The 17,904-nt window shown below is 43.9% G+C and overlaps 1 protein-coding gene across 2 annotated transcripts in view; it reads left to right on the forward strand.

Annotated features, from left to right (window-relative positions):
* LOC119449355 (sorting nexin-25) overlaps nucleotides 1-1,050 on the forward strand; it is a 112,213-nt gene extending 111,163 nt beyond the window's left edge. For both annotated transcript variants that reach the window (XM_037712523.2, XM_049665181.1), the window contains one exon: nucleotides 15-1,050. In XM_037712523.2, coding sequence (XP_037568451.1) covers nucleotides 15-71 — 57 coding nt within the window. In that variant the 3' untranslated portion in view covers nucleotides 72-1,050. The remainder of the gene's footprint in view (nucleotides 1-14) is intronic.
* The last annotated feature ends 16,854 nt before the right edge of the window (nucleotides 1,051-17,904 follow it).

Consider the following 17,904-nt stretch of genomic DNA (forward strand, 5'->3'; position numbering starts at 1 on the left):
ATTATTTTTTCCAGGACTTGTTGGAGGCATTTTTGCTGGAGTTTGCCCCAGAGCTAAAGCCTCATTCATGACGTGAGGCTCACGTGGAGCCACATGCCAGACTGCCAACAAAAGGCCCACACATTTCTAGTCATTTTGTGCATAGTGGGCTAGGCCTTTTTCTAGGAAAAGAATGTTGTTAGATAGGACACAGAGAATTTAGTGGTGAGAGTTGGTGCAGATTCCCTGTTGCATTTAGCTCTATTCATCCACATACATTACTTTTGACATTAGTACTTCAGTCTGTCAGCTTAGCTAAAATTAGTGGTGTTAAGTGAAACTATACTTTCTAGCAACCGATAATTTCGCACATAAACTGCTGTGAATGCTCCAGTAAAGCTATACTAGCTGTGGTGCATAAGGTAGGTGACAGTTATTCCAAATAAGTTGAATTAGGGTGGACACGAACTTGAACTATATGAGATGAGAAACTGTCTGCTGTGGGATTTGACCCATTGGCTACCAAAACTGGCAAACTGGCCGTATTGCCAAAGCCGAGAATGGTTGGTTTAAAAAGCTATTCATAAAAGACTGAACCGGCAATACTTGCTTACACTTGTTTAAAAATGTTGTCAATAGATATAACTGCTTTTGCATTATAGCGGTGGTTAGATTATTTTTATTTTTCAGAATTTATTAAACTATTGTAGCACCCATACGCGGCAATATAATAGGTACAGAAGGCCTCGCAGCGTGCATAATATTTGGTAGCCAATGGGGTAAGCATTTTTTAAAAGCAAATTTATGTTTCCTGTGCACTGTCACTGACCTCACCATCCTGTTTTCTGTAGTTCACTTATCTACTGCTCCTGTCATAGCAGCACATTTTTTTCTAAGGGCAACAGTCTTGTGTTGTTTCGGTTTAGCTCCTGTTTATTATAGTGCATGTGCTGCTGAATGTGTCGCTGCAATAAGAAATCACCATACAGATCTGAAGGTGCTACATATGTTGTAATTTTGGGTAAAGGCACAAGTTGGAACGAGTCAATAAAGGTGTTGAGAAACATTGTAGCCTTGGAGTACTTGCAATGTGGATTAAATCAGATGTTATGTACACCATGTCCTTGATGGCTTTGTAATATTTTTTGCCACATACAAGAATCTCTGTCATTGTCTTAGTTACAGATGTCATCGTCAAGAAAATGGAATGGAAGTGACAACTCTCATCTTTGTTATTGGGATTGTGCTGCCCACAGTTCTCAATGAAACACAGGGCACCAATTACAAGGGTGACAGGTTTTTGCATTTGTGCACTACCTCCTTGTGATACAGGCTTCTACAAATACTTCTAACTGTAAACAGCTGGTTGTGGGGGTACGCTCTGCGTGAGGCTAGGGCTAAAGGCCAGCTCCGCATCTAGCCACACACAGTCGTTCTGTCGTACTCCCCAACCCGTAGCACGTGCAATCGCAGCTACGTAGGGTTCGGGCGAATAAGGCAACGAGCAAGTCAACTCAACATTTATTGCTGCAGGCAATAAGGCACACTTGCCGTGGGAAGTTCACTCTAATAAGTAATGAATAGGCTTGCCTCGTTGCATGTGATAGTCATGCAAGCAAGGTCACTCACGGGTTACAGCAGGTAAAATCCGTTCCGGCAGAGAGAGCAGGCCTCTCCCAGTGGCTTTTTTACCTTTCGCAAGGATAATGTCCTCCTCGCCCATCAGATACCTTCCCTTTTTTCACGAGGGTACGCGCGTCGCGAGAGGCATGCGAGAACTGGGAGAGGGCAAAGTGCCTCTCTCTCGTGTCTACGCCAGCTCCCGATGCATCTGCAACGTGCGAACGCAACGATGAGAGTACGCGGGAGAAGATGGGTGCGTGTGTTCCCGACATCGTCGAAGAATTAATATCATCCTAGACCACTCTTCTGCCTTCATACAGTAAATGCGTCCTTCAGTAAGGTCTTCATTGTGCAGACATGTTAGGGAACTGAAGTGGTGCAAGAAACATAGACTCGCCAAGGATAAAAGAAAAATAATAAGATAACGTTTTTGGCCCCATACGGGTCCTTTGATCACAATGAAGATGCAAGCATAGGCGCACAACTATTTACGGGTGAGGTGGCACAGCATGTGGGTGTATATCCAGGGAAGATTACCCCCCGTCCTGTTTATCGTGCGTTCAGTTGATTGAATGTAGTATGATTCTAAAAGCAAATGAGCGAACTACCGTGGCATTTTCCTTGTCCACGGGGAGGATGCCACTGTAGTTTTGGACTGTGTGGACTGCATCAACCAGATAAATGGGCTTCTCCAGGACACGTCGACCTATGATAAGCTGGCTAGGGATCCGACAAAGAAGGCCACGGCGGCCGCATTTCGATGGGGGCGAAATGCGAAAACATCCGTGTACTTAGATTTAGGTGCACGTTAAAGAACCCCAGGTGGTCCAAATTTCCGGAGTCCCCCACTACGGCGTGCCTCATAATCAGAACTGGTTTTGGCACGTAAAACCCCATAATTTAATTTTTTTTTTTAATCCGACAAAGAAGGTTGAATCAGAGCTACAGAAGCTGTTCACTTACGTTTTCAAGTTTGTTCCCCCTAGGAGACGAATCTCTACTACAGATTAGTCTGCCACAATGGATCGGCTCCCACTCTCTATGGGCTGCCAAAAATTCACAAGCCCGATGTTCCAGTACGACCAATCATGGACTACAAACGCTCGCTGCTGTACGAACTGTCTGGCTACCTGCTCTGCATCCTCCGGCCGCTTGCAGGACTCGCGCCCACTTCCGTCAAGGACTTGGCTCATTTCATTGAGCAACTAAGAAGTACCCGCATTGGCGACGACAACGACGTTATAGTCTCTTTTGATGTGAAGTCAATGTTTACATGTGTGCCCATTGACTATGCGGTAGAGTACTGCAGGAAACTTGTCAAGGCCGACTCTTCATTGCCCGAACGCGTGCCATTTGAAACCCACGACGTGTGCCGCCTTCTAAAATTTTGCCGTGAGAATATGTACTAATAAGCTTTACACGCAGGTGTTCGGCATAGGAATGGGTTCATCTGCGTCCGTCGTTTGCGCGAACATTGCTCTGGAGGATCAGGAAGATGCCACCTTGTTCTTATTCAGGACGTAACCAAAGATACATGGATGGCTGCTTCTGTATAATTTGTTGCTGGCACGCAACACATTTTCTCAAGCACCTGAATTCATTCAAGCCAAGCATACAGTTCACGGCTGAAGAAGAAACCAATGGGCAGATTCCCTTCCTGGACGTCCTTGTAGAGAAAACTTCTAGCGACTTTAAGACCAATGTGTACAGAAAGCCAACACTCACGGAAAAGTACCTAAGCTTCGACTCGACACACCCAATTCGGCACAAGCAATCCTTTGCAGCGGCACTCTTTTCCTGGGCGTTCCCCACGAAACGTAGGCAAGAACTGCAGGTTGTGAGAAGGGACCTGTTAAACAATGGTTACCCTCCACAACTGCTCAAAACACAGGAACGCAATTCAGCTAAGCCCCACCGTGAAACAGTGAAAGAAAGAGCAAAGTGCACAACGGTACCATACACTGCGGGAACAAGCAAGGTCTTGCAAGAATTTTCAAAGGCTATGGTGTTCAAATCGCCCATGTGCCTTCCCAAAAACTTGGCCATCAGCTGGTTCGCGCAAAAGACCCTTTGGAGTGCACAGACTATCCAGGAGTAATCTACAAGATACATGCTAGGAGTGTGACGTGTCGTACATCGGCGAGAGCGAAAATTTTAAACGGCTTTTGAAGCAACACAAGAATGATGTCGCCAAGGTCCACACAGCCGCGGACACCTTGGCGGAACATCACGAACTAACTGGACACAGCATTGACTGGGATTTGGCTGCTATCTTTGCAACCGAGAAACATTAATCTGCCCGTTTGCTTTTAGAATCATACTACATTCAATCAACTGAACGCACCGCAATGGGCAATGCTTCCCTGACAATGGGCAATGGTTTCATATTTTGTTAGTCCTGTGCAACCTACCTCTAGCCTACAGGTAGGCTTAAAATCTATACTTGGCACCTGTTCTCAATCTAGCGGAGGGGCACTCCAATTGCCACAGACCTGTCTGGCAAAGCAGATCAACGTGCGAGATTTTGGCAGTGGCCTGGCCATCAACACTATAATCTGCTTCCACTATGCACAAGAGCCACCCAAGGTAAATTTGGTGAAAATTGGGCCATTTTTTGTGCTCTGGAGGTCATTGTTTTCTTGATCATACTGCTGCTTCTCTAAGCCCACTGATAAGAAAGGCTGGCCTAACATAGCACACAGTGGATGACTGGATACCATGCAAGTGGAAGCACAACACTGTTATTGCACTTCCCATCTGGACTTGATTTGAACATAAATAAACTGCCTGCTGAACTAGGCCTAGTAGCCACTTTAACAGCACATATCAAGATGCGGCCAGATGAGAACATTGCCACCTTTTCCTACTGCACAAATGCTGAAATTCGAAAACCTATCGATCTTAAGCAAAGAACGCAAAGCCATGATTTGCGAAACAGTGCCACCCAACACAGGCAGGGGAGTTATACATAGCATAGACCATAGAGTTCCTCGCTATATTACCTAGAGAGAAATCTGGCACTGCTGGGCTGTGGTATGCTTGCGAATGCCGGTACATTGTGACTTCGAATTGGCATTGCTCTCGGAGAGCCAGGGCGCCTTAAAGACGCGCCTGGCTTGCACCGTTCTGTCTACCACAATGATTCATTTCATACTAAAACAGCACGTCAAAAGCTGTTTTAGATTCATTATTACACAAAAACATGGTTTGTTTAATTATGAAGACTTGTTATTGCATGTACAATCATATGAAATGTAAAAAGTATCAGCAGGCCGCTGATGTTGGAGGGCAGACAAGATTCGCGCTCACTTTGGAACAGCTTGTTGTCTGTTTTTGCTTTTCTTCGCTTAGTTATGCATTGTAGGTGAGCACACTTCGTTGAGAGATGTAATATGGGTGAATGAAAACATTTCATGTAGATTTTATTTTAAGAACTCTTAAATTGTGTAGCTGTATCCACGTTTTAGACGAAGCCTCATACATCAGCCAACAGAAGCCTCGCACACTCGTATACCATCATTCCCATGACAGCACAGCAATCTTTAGAAAACTGCCATAGACGGTGGCGCCAGATTTCCCTCTAGGTAATATAGCGAGAAACTCTATGGTGTAGACTTTCACACCTGCACCCAAATGCTGCATATGTGTACAGAATGCCCAACACTTCCCATTTTCATACCCAGTGGCTAACTAAGACCACCACTTATCTGTACCAAGGCTACATGGCAAAATTTTTTGGAGCAGCACTCGGGGAATAACACCAGTAAAGCCCTGGCCCGAGAGCTTCTACTTTAGTTTTATTCGATATCACACCTAACCAGGTGGATTGATGTCAGCACCACTCAAAAGGCTGCAGCTGAATGTGGGTGTACACACAGCATTGAAGTGAAAAACCATAGATATGGAGACTGAGTTTTAAAGGGTTCAAAATAAACTTGCATGCTACAGAATTGTGTCTTGAGGTATTCACTGCTGTGATACTACCATGAAAATTGAAAAATACAACCACCTACGGGCAACAGTTGGTTGCTTGCAGAAATTGTGCAACAACCTGCACATGTAGGCAAAATTTGCTGCTTGTGCTAACAGTATTAGTTTATCCCTCACGTACTCAGCTAGAGAAAAAAAAAAAAAAATGTTGACTACATATATGTGCACTTCGCTGTAAACAACCAATTGCATGCTTATGCAACTGGTTGTTTGCAGCAAAGTGCACACATATGCAGTCAATTTTTTTTCTTTTGACATTGTGGCACTATTTCAGTACCCACATAAAACCAGCTGTGGTTGCTTAGTGGCTATGGTGTTGGGCTGCTAAGCACGAGGTTGCGGGATTGATTCCCGCCCACAGCGGCTGCATTTCGATGGGGGCGAAATGCGAAAACAAACATGTACGTACTTAGATTTAGGTGCATGTTAAAGAACCCCAAATTATTCCGGAGTCCCCCACTATGGCGTGCTTCATAATCAGATCATGGTTTTGGCACAAAAAAAACCATACTTTAATTTTATGTTTGTCTCGTACACGTGACTGAAATACTAAAACAACTTCAAGACAAATTTGTTGCATGCATTTGTATTGTGAAGTTGCACACTCTTACTTTATGAACATGTCAAGACAAAAACAATATTCTCAATTGCAGGTACATCCCGCTGTCTGCTATGTGCAGCACTTGCACATAGCATCAAACGTGTTTATTTAATGTGCATTGTCTTATGATGCAGGCAGCCAAAGAAGCATCAAAATTATTTTGCTGAAATTGTTTAATAAGCAGTTTTGCCTGAGCATCCACCCACATTTCAAGCTTTGCCGAAAAATGCCTTAATTTCGCATTTTTGATAAGTATGTCTCCCACAGGCATGATTGGCATGCAGTCAACACGACTGAAATATGGCCAAAAAAAAGGCGAGTGAATGTGCCACTCAACTTGCTCGGCACACGTTCGCTAGTTTTCCTGGTGAGCAAGTGTGCGCAAATTATGATTGTGCCCGTGACACAATTCGCGGCAAGGATATATGGTGGTGCTATCTACTGGAAGTGCACCGTTGACTTGGTACAGCGGATAGGGCAGTGTACTCCACATTGCTTGGCTGCCGGCGCTAAATTAAAACAGTGCAAAGGCGCCCTGCTTGACATTTATATTCGTGCTTTCAAAGTAAGAGAAAATGCTCACGATCAATTTAATTGTTCTGAGCAAAGAAAGTACAAAATGCTTTACAAATGCTGTCTCTTCACAAATACAATAAATGGTCAGTTTGTGCGTTTGTCACAACGTGGTCTGCCAAACTGTTTTCTTTTTTTTGTGTGGAAGAGGCAATTGCTGAGAGGACATGATGTGAAAAAAGATTGACTCGCCATCCCGGCCGAGAAAGTGGATGTCCAATAAAGCTGTTGAAAACCACCGCTACAACTGCTGAGGGGGTATGCAATGCTTTATTGCTTTAGAGTAATTGGAGTAATGGTAATTTTTACAGCACGCCATCGCCCATAGCGGAGCTGCAACATCTTTGAAATGAGTTGCTAGGCTGGTTTTTTTTATATATGAAAGGCTAGGGACGTCGCTTCCGACATCACGAGCTGTCATTGCCGTGTGGGGAGTGACTTCCTGTGAAATGAAAAATATGTTTATTTTGTATCTGGCTTTTCTATGCGGAGAGAGACTCGTGCGTCTGGAGACGCGCTCCCTACATACTTAACGGTCAACTAAATCTCAGTGGCGCCATTTAGAAAACAAACATGTCACCACTGTTCATTATTTTTTCTGAGAGATGGTGGCACATATTCTGCTTGAATAAAGCTATCCGCCTCCATTCCACACTGTGAAACTAGTGCACGAACAGCAAAGCTGTTGCCGACGTCACGTAAGCACCACCACCACCGTGTGCCGAAGTGCAGGATACATGCCCATGCTTCTAGGCCCTCTGCCAAGCGTAAGTGCATTATTGAACTAATGAATGTTAAAAGTAAATTGAGTCAGAAAATGTGTAAAGTACAACTTACAAGCTATAGACATGACAGCTTCGGATTTTTATTCGCATATTTGAGAAAACATAAATCTGTCACGCAGAAACTGAAGGACAAAGCCCTTTTCCAGCTGCCGTTTGAGTTGGTTCTTAATTCTACGGTCTGTCTGAGTGGCTGCAGCCGCTAGGTGGCGGCACCATAGGCACGGCATTAAAATCCCTGAAACTTCGTAAAGCAGCGACACTCCTCCTCGATTCTCCTCTCTTTCACGTTCCATCCTCGACCGTGGCACCGCTTACAACGCTTGAGCGTAGCAGACGACCTTTTGCAGAGTGAATACATGCATAGCAAGGTGGTGCGCTTTACCAGCTTTGAGTAACTTCGTGCACAGCATAGAATTTCTATACAGAGGGTCATACAAATTCAGTGACGGCTGCTTTTCTTTCCAGTATTAATTGATAACTATTTTTAAAGTATCTAAACGAGCGCTCACGCCGTACCGTGACGACTCCGAATGTATCGCGTGCACTACAATTATAGTACGCAACATTTGTCAAACGCATGTCGCAAGATCTTGTTGTGAATGGTTGCAAATAACACGTTTACGGTCGAATGCCAACATCTTGGCCTCCAGCAAGCTCTCAGTAACCTAAATAATCCGCGCCGTCCTTCCCATGTGAATTCGCAGTGAATGAATTCCATGTGAATGAACGCACGAGCCTTTGTACCCTACAGCAAGTGTGTCTCAGCTGAGGCAGTGGCCGTACGAACTAATAGTTGAACGAACGAGCAAGCGGACGACTAAGCGAACGCCGACTAAACGATAAACGAGGGGCAAACGCACATTCTCTTTGCAAGTGCTCCACCGCCGCATCTTAATTTCACACACTTCACTCAGCCACAAAATATTGTGGGGCACGCGAGCACGTGGTGAAACAACCAACCTTGCCTTCTGGCTCCTTGCCTTCTGGGAGCTCACCCAATGCCACCTAGAGGAAAAGCCAGTCTAGGTGGCGTTGGTGGTAATTGCTCACCACTGGAAATAGCTGGAAATAGCAGCCCACAAATTGAGGAAGTAATTTCAAAGGATACTAAAACAGAATGGACATATGGAAATTTAACAGGGCTATTTGAGCTAGAGCTTGCTAAGGTACGAGTCAGGCCCAAAGGGAACAGAAGACATAAACCCAAGAGCTGGTGGGATGAGGAGGTTAAGAACGCCATAGAGAAACGTCGGGAAGCATCCAGGGAACACAGATATTCAAAGCAGAGGGGTGAACCAGAAGCTGATGTAAACAGAAAATGGGATAACTTCTTAAACTGTAGGAGGGAAGCATCCCATTTGATAATTGAGAAGATTAGAAGAAAGGGGACCCAATGGTTGTCAGAAGTAAACAAAAAGGATAGAAAAGCAGCGAAGAAATTTTGGAAACATCTCAACTTCTTGAGTAATAAGACTATAGCCTAGAGCAGAGGTTTATACTAGTTACAGCTCAAGGTGTTCGGATAGAAGGAGATGAGGCAATGGAACATATAAGAACAATGATGATAGAAAAATTTAAAGAATGAAACGTAGCATGTGCTCAATCAGGTGAGGATAGACTGGTTAGTGCAGTGGCTCCACTTGAACAAAGCGAGTGGGAAATGGCAGAGAAGAGGGTTCCCAGGTAGCACGTCAACAGGTCTTGATGGCAATCCAGATATGTTAATAAAGACATTGGGCCCAAAATCTAAGAAAGCATTAAGAGAGGCAGTGAGCAAAATGATAATGGATGGTAAAGCCCCCGACGGGTGGAGACTGGGCAGGATGAGCATGATATATAAGGGAAATGGGGACAAAGCCGACATAAACAACTACCGTCCCATAACAGTGACGTCAGTGGTTTACAGGGTGGTGATGCAGATTATAAAGGACAGACTGCAGGCATGGGTGGAGGGCGAGGAGGTGCTGGGGAAACTATAAAATGGGTTCCGGAAACAAAGGAGGTTAGAAGATAATCTGTTCTCATTGACGCAGTGTATTGAAATAGCAGAAAAGGAACACAGGCCTCTATGGCTCGCATTTCTGGATATCAAGGGAGCCTATGACAGTGTAATCCAAAAGGATTTGTGGGACATACTGGGCACTCTAGATGTGGAAGATGGAGTAAGTAATCTTTTAAAAGATATCTATAAAAGTAACAAGGTGCTTATAAAATGGGAAAACAAGGTATCTGAGCCCATGGAGATACAGCAGGGGCTTAGGCAGGGGTGCCCTCTGTCACCTTTGTTGTTCATGCTGTATTTACAAGGATTAGAGAAAAAATCAGAGAGAAGCGGACTTGGCTTCAACCTTTCCTTTTTCAAGCAAGGAGAAAGGATTAAACAGTCATTACCAGGACTGATATATGCGGATGACATTGTACTTATGGCTGACAGCAAGGAAGACTTGCAGGGATTAATGGACATCTGTGGTAAAGAAGGAGATAGCTTAGGTTTGAAGTTTAGTAAAGAAACATCGACAGTCATGATTTTTAATGATAATCAGGGCAGCGAGCATAGGATACAGGAGGTTACGCTGGAGGGGGTGGATAAGTACAAATATCTTGGAGTGTGGATAAACAATGGGGCTGAGTACCTAACGGAGCATGAAAAATATGTAACGACTAAAGGTAGCAGCAATGCAGCTGTGATGAAAAATAGGGCACTGTGGAATTACAATAGGTACGAAGTGGTGAGAGGGATTTGGGAAGGGGTGATGGTCCCTAGTTTTACTTTCGGTAATGCGGTCCTGTGCATGAGATCAGAGGCTCGAGCAAGGTTGGAAGTTAAGCAGCGAGGGGTAGGTCGGATGGATAGTTGGGTGAGTTGGTACGGTAACATATTCTTGGTATAAGCGCGTGTCTTCTTCGCGCTTATACCAAGAATATGTTACCGTACCAACTCTTCGCGCTTATACCAAGAATAGGGTAAGTAGGCTTGCTTTGGGAGCACACGGAAATACACCAAATCAGGGGGTACAGGGTGACATGGGACAGACGTCATTCGAGGGCACGGAATCTAGCAGCAAGATAGAACTTGGAGCGATTGAGAGAAATGGCAGAAAAGCGGTGGGCAAGGAGAGATTTCAGTTATTTGTAAATGAGGAATGTTGACACAAAATGGAGGAAGCTGACCAGAAAATTGTCAATCAAATATTTGGACTGCAGGAGCAATGCAAACCAGGAAACAGCGGTTAAGAAAAAGGTTAAAGAAACAGAGAGGGGTCTATGGAAAACGGGGATGCAGATGAAATCAGCACTGGGAACATACAGAACTTTCAAGCAAGAAATTGCCAAAGAAAATATCTATGATAATTCTAGGGGAAGCTCTTTGCTGTTTGAATCCGGGACGGGAGTATTGCGCACTAAGATAACCGAGTCAAGTACCAAGGTACAGACACGTTGTGCGGTGCGTGTGGAGAGGAAGAGGAAACGGCTGAACACCTCATGCTTTTCTGTAAAGGTCTTAACCCTACAGTGCAAAGCAACGGGGCTGATTTTTTCAAAACATTGGGACAGTGGTTAAAAATAACCAAACGGAGGTTATCTGATTGGTGGCTAAAGTCAAGGCAGGGGTGAAATTTCACCCTCCACAAAGTACAAAATATGTTAATAGTCACAGCTAGGTGGCATGTGCCACCGCCCGATTTAAAGGGTTCAGCCTCATCCATCCATCCATCCACCCCTGGTGTCGAGACCGACCCTTGCGCGTACGCACGTCCCTCCGTGACTGCAAGCGTGCATGTTTCCGCGCTTCCTCCTTGCGCGCTGGCGATATCCGTGTGTAGCCGCGGGGTGCCCCTCATGTGATTGGCTGCGCCTGCGACCTCTTTCTCTTCTCTTTCAGTCCCCATCCCTCTGTGCAGCGCGGTTGAGGTGTCCTCTGTTGAGAGACAGTTATCACGCTGCACGTAACCCAATCTTTCACCTTTTCCAACTATAATCTCTTCTCTCATGTGATTGACGCTGTGATGGCTTCGATGGGCTTCTTTATTCTATGCATGGTGAGCTGCCAGAAGGCGAGGAGGGCCATTTCGCCACGTGCTCACGTGCCCCGCAATATTTTGTGGCCCAGGGTACGTTTAAAAGACCTATGATGCCGTCAAACGCACACTGTAACTTGGTTTCGGGAGAGCAAGTATGCTTTTCATTGGTGCCTTTGTATCTTGCAAATCCACCGGGCGACCGCCAACGACGCAAACACGAACAAAAGAGGCAGACAGCTAGCAAGTAACCACAAAAGGCAGAGTTGCTTTCCTAAGACGAGTTTTCACACTCGAGCCTCAAATTTTGTCAAAAGAACTGCGCTGAACCTTAAAAGTTTCATAATCACGTTTTCGCATGCAGAGTCGCATGCCTTCAGCGCGTTGTTGGAGCCTGTAGGCGGCGCGTTAATTGTGCCCGCGGAGCCTGTTGGCGTACAAAACGAGTAAGCTTCTTGCCTTTGCTGAAACGATTTTGGCATCCGAAAGCACAGCAGATCATGGTGATGAAAAATGCCGTGAAGCGACGTCGCACTTGCTGCCAAACTTAGTTCAAGGCAAACCAAAACACGAAAGAGCAACGGCGCTTACATGTGCCCCTTGCCAATCGGCAGACGCTTCTCAAGCGAAAGTGGCGGTGGAGCGCAACTGTAAACAAACGAACCCGGTGCGAGGGCCCACGTGATGTCATTAGGCCAATTACGACGCGGCGTTGGCCTCGGACATAGCGCGCGAGGAGGAGGCGGCATTCTTCAAAGCGTGGCGCTACCTTACGAAGTTTGAGGGGATTTACACAGCACATGTCGTCGTTCTTGTAGGCCCTCCGCATAGAGCAAGTGTGTTATTAAACTAATTAAACTTCACAAAATGAAATGCGTCAGAAAATTCATAAAGTACGACTTACGACAACCTGCTTACATGATGACATCGGATTGTAATTCGAATATACGAAAAAACATAATTCTGTTATTCGGCAACTCAAACACAAAGCTTTCCAGCTGCCATTTGTTCTTGGGTGAGCACGCCACGAAAAATCCCGACCAACTAGAGGCTAACAGTTTCGCTGTAAGATATGTTTCCTTTGACTTGCCCCTTTTCATCACGACGAGGGAGTCGTGCATCTGTAGATGTGCTCCTCATGGCATGGTCAACTTGAAGGCGTGTCTACAGATGCGCTCCCCAATTAAGGGGTTAAGTCACTAATTAATTTTTGGGTGGGATAGCACAGAGTATCTATCGTCTGCTGTGTCTCAAATGTCATTCCTAGAATACTGGTCTCGCTTAATGTAGGAGTGACATCTTGATTCGCATTAAAAATTCTCTGATCTCTACTGTTTGATGTTCACTTCCTCAGATTCATTGCCACTCAACAAAAAATTTCTTTTGCATACTAGAAGCACTAAAAAGACATACAAATAATAGGTGCTCTTACGTAACCTGATGTCCACACATTGTAGTTGCAATTAAAAATATACATTAATACAATTACTCCACAAAAAAATATTGCTGGCTCTCCCTTAATCGAGAGTAGATGTAAGCATGAAATGGCTACCATATGGCATCTTTTGCTCCCTGTGGCGCCGCCACCTTCAACCGCTTTTCTTCTTCCAACAGTGCAGCACGGTCAGTGTCTGTCGCTACTTTTTTCTTCTTGTCACGTCGAAGTGGTCGGCTGCAAATGTGCGGCCACCTCACGGACCGCTGGCGTTGAAAAGAGCACAGGCAATCCTGTCACAGCGCCAAAAGATGACAATCAAGTGTATGGTGCCCTGTATCTGCCTTTTGAATGTCGCTATTGGAAATGCCAAAAAAAACTTCAGCGTACTAGACGTTACAGCTTCGGTGATATTGTGAAGAAACACTATAGGAAGAAATCGGAAGCAATATTTTTTGTAACTTGTTTGGGAAGTAACTAGCATATGAAATGCAATCCTGTACAAAGGGTTGAGGGCCAGAGACCGGATTTTTTAATCTTTTGACTAGTTCCCTGGATGATCTCGTTTTGTTCTCGCAATGATGCCCGGATGATCTTGTTTTGTTGCCCAGATAATGGCTCTTTCTTTTCGCTCACGGTTACTTGAAGGTCGCCGACAACAGGAGCTAAAAGCATTTCATGCTTTAAAAAGTCTCAGATAAAAAAAAAAAAAAATCAACTTTGCTGCAAAACACACGGAGTGCTCGAGACTTCTGTGATTGCACTACTTGGGTAATTCCATTTAAGTGGAATATCGATGATGCTAATCTCTCGGGACGGCAAACAAATTTGATTGTATCACCCAAAAACGTAAAATATAGGGGAATCAGCACTGAATAAATGGCTAAGCTGCTCAAAGTTTTGCGATTTTAGAAGAAATATGCAGCAGAATGACGGAAAATTGCACTTTTTTAACGTGTTGTTTTCGAAATCTGGAAGAAAATCGGGCTTCGGGATGTGATATACCTCACTGCTGATCGCGTGATCGCGGCTTTTCGACGAGACGAGACTCCGACGAGTGCTTTCCATTGATGCAGCGCAGCCATCTTGGTATCGCTGTCAACACGTGTCATCGGAGACTGTTATAGCCGCAGCGCTGTATCGCCATGCACAAGTAAAAGCAACAAAAGCAAGCACGATAAAAGAAATTAACCGACGATTACGATACTCCCTAATGCGAAATTTGAGGGCAGCCCTATACCCAGGAAGCACGTTGCTAGCTAGTAGACTTCTACCTTCCAGTTTGATCTAGCTAAAGCCGCAGCTACTAGCCGTCTTTTGTAAGCTGTACTCAAGACCTAGCTCTCTACAAGCCAGCTGGTAGCTCAGCTAATGCTCCCTCCCTGGCTAGTAGCCACTTGCAAAGCACTGCTGTAGCTGTGGTGTAGACATTCAATGTTCAGGCTTGTTTAAGCTTCGCAGGTGCTGTAATTAGCTCTACTTACCATGTTTGCGATTCTGGAAGGTTGAGTTCTTATTTTACATGCCACTACAAAAGCACAAGGCAACAGCCGCAGTAAAATTTTCACTTATGATGTGGTCAATGTCTTTCTTTTTTCGAACCAGACAAGCTGTTGTCAAGCCCTTGATTTCATGCCACTGTAATATTGCACGAATACCAAATTGATAATAATTTAAAAAAGTAATAAATACAGTGCAACAAAATATTTTTTTGTAAATATATAGCACCAGTAACGAAATAGTTATCCCAACGTTTACAAAAATGTACTTGTGCTCTATACAGTGGAATCTCGTTGATACTATCTTCATTGGAACCAGAAAATAAAGCGTATCATCCGAAAACCATATTATCCAACGAAATCATACTATCGGGACAAGAGAAAGAAACATATTATCCCGAAAAACGTCTTATGCAGAGTCGTATCAACGAGATTCCACTGTATACTGTTCTCCCACACCTTCCTTTTAAACCGCAAGACAACAGTTTTTGCCTAAGTTTGTGCAAGTATAAGCATTTCTATTGATCAATAGCACCTGCACTCACCAACTTTAATGTGTGCCAAAGTTGGCAAGGAAGCGTTATAGGAGGTTTTCATACAAAGTCTAACGTCTGCCACCACGCATGTGTTGCAAAAAAAATCTACTTTTCATTATGTCCCTTTATTTTTAAAAATTTACGATACAGCTTAAACAAGTGTTGCAGTTCAGCCTAAGCACACACTGAGTGCTCATAATGCATTGCAGTTCATTCATTTTGTTCCTCCATTCCCAATGTTCGAGCACCATGCTTGTAAATTGTTCTACATTTTCAGTCAGAAAAGGACCATTGTTTGTGAGACTAGAGGGATCAGTAATAGCATACTACACCATGCATGCCGGCTGTAGTGGTGCACTTAATAAGCATGTCTGTCTGAAATATTGCAACTAATGTACAAGTCTATTTCCTTGTTCTACAGGCCGTGAGTAGGTTGCACTGCATTTACATCTTATAAGCCAGTAGACTTGCACTGGTATGAAAATGCATGGATACATATGCAAACGCAACATATGCCATTTCCACACCTGAATGGCATATGTTGCGAGCCAATAAATACCACTATCGCCTCAAGTAAACTGCACTCTAAACGGTTGCATGCAGTACTAATGGCAGCAGAACTGGGTGCAAGTGTGTGGAGAGTGCACATTAAGCAAGACAAAACAGCATACATAAAGGCTTTTTCCTGTTTCTACACAGACACAACCTTCCATAATGGCTCATAGATGCTTAAGGAAGCAGTAAAAAATGCAGTTTACAAATGTGATTCAGTATGGTTGCCATGAATATTAATACAGTGGGTCTTTATTAGTAAATGCATCTTCTTTACAGAGAACTATAGAATTTTGTACATGCGATTCTACTTCACAGCGTCCATGGACAACCCAGCTGAAAACACTTTCCACTAGCATTGTATGTTCCTTTATTCTTCTCACATGTCCAGTTATCCCTTCCCAGTAAAAATCAGATCATAGGGGTGTAAACCTGTTTCCTGCATTGTGTGTTTTTCATCATTGTAATTAGGAATCTTTATTCCCATCCTCTTCGTATGGCATACTTTTCGTTGGGTCGAACAATTTGTGCTCTTAATATGTCTATTTCAATAGCCTCGATTACTATAATTCACAGTCTGGATTCTCTTTCAATACAACTTCAGCATGTTCATCTCACTTTGATTTTTCTCTTCCTACGAATGCTCCCACCGTGAGCCTCTCTCTCTATGGCCTAATTTACAACCGATTCTTTGTGCCAAACAGGTACAGATGAATGATCGTTAGCTTTCACTATCGAATAAAATTCTTGCATACTCTCCTTTATTTTCACTTTCCGTCCATGCTGTGGCTGTCAGCAATAGAACACAATGGTCTTCTCCTTGCAGTTTAGAAGATTGCACGATTTGCTAGCAGTGACATCATGATTTTCTTCCTCTTTTAGTACATTGTTTGACTTGCTGATTTCATTACTTTTCATCCTGCACAATTGTGTGTGCTTACTAACGACAGTTGCCTTACAAAATTTTGCACTGTGTTGTGGTCTCATGCACCTGATGCACCCATTTTCGCCTAGAATCTTTCGTGTCTTGCCTTCATAGTTTTTATTGATCGGTGGCAATTGCCAGTGAAGTGGTTGTTTTGATTGCAGAAGCTACATCATTTTGACTTAGCGTTGAAAAGCAGAAGTCTTTCTCGTGAAGTCTGATCTATCAGCTCATTTTCTTCGAGCTCTTTCTTCACTGTCTTTAAAAAAATGCAGTGACTCTTTGTAAATTACTTGTTCTTGCAAAAATTAAATCAATATATTTAGTGACTCTGCACAGGACACTCCTCTGTTTCTTTCTCCTGCAGACTGTTCAAGGCTGCCTGGCGTAGCTTCCATTCTCTTCTAGTAAAATTTGCAGTCAAGGTACAGTTCTTGTGGCGTGCAATACTTTAAAATTGGCATTAGCATGGGAGCGTACGCATCTACTTTCACTCCGAGCGCTTCCATTGCGTTCGTGTGAACTTGTACCGTCTAGCAGAGTAATTGCAAATCTTTGACCTCTTTTGGTTTTTTTGACTGGTTCCAACTTGATCACTGATGAGGACAATTAGCACAGACAACTCACACAGGAGGAAAAGACTGTGCGAGTTGTCTTTGTGCCAATTTTCCTTGTCAGCAATGCAAGACCAACTAGCCCAACAAATAATTCTTTTAACTTGGTCAATGCATTCCCCATGTTGGTTTCCTTTAAATTTTCATTATTGAATTCTTCCTTCAAGAGCTTCACACCTGCCTGGTATCGGAGTAATGTAGCCCCTCAATAAGTGCAGCTGCCTTCCCATCAATGATAGTGATGAAGTGGTGACTTTTGTCTCTCTGATAAATTCTTTTGAAGATGAATTGCACTTTCAAACTGTGTCCAAAATCTTGGCCATGTCAGCTTGTTGCCGTCAAACCTGAACATTTTTGGCTACGACAGCTTCAAGAAACTGTCACGGTCCAGAGGCTGATTAACTGACGCTATTGGAACTTTCTGTTGCTGCATCATCTCGATCAGGCGTCGTTACCGTAAGTTTCGCGATGCCTGGGCTCCATCTTTAAATTATCTTCATGCCATATTCCACTACTCTTTCAAATTCGTCCGGTCGCCATTTCTTCTGTGACAAACAAGTCTATCTGTGCATTTGTTCCTTCTAAACTTCCTGTTATGCCCCTGATTTGACTAAGGCTCAGGGTTAGAGAATATGTCCGCTCAGTCACTCATTTTTCTTTCTGCCTCTGTTGCGAGGTTCATTGTCTCCATCCAAGTTTTTCTCTTCTGTGAAACAACGTTTCGATTCACGATCAAGATGCAGGCTTACATTCACGTTGCAGTGATGACTTCT

The sequence above is a fragment of the Dermacentor silvarum genome, chromosome 4 (genome assembly GCF_013339745.2).
Source record: "Dermacentor silvarum isolate Dsil-2018 chromosome 4, BIME_Dsil_1.4, whole genome shotgun sequence".
NCBI lineage: Eukaryota > Metazoa > Arthropoda > Arachnida > Ixodida > Ixodidae > Dermacentor > Dermacentor silvarum.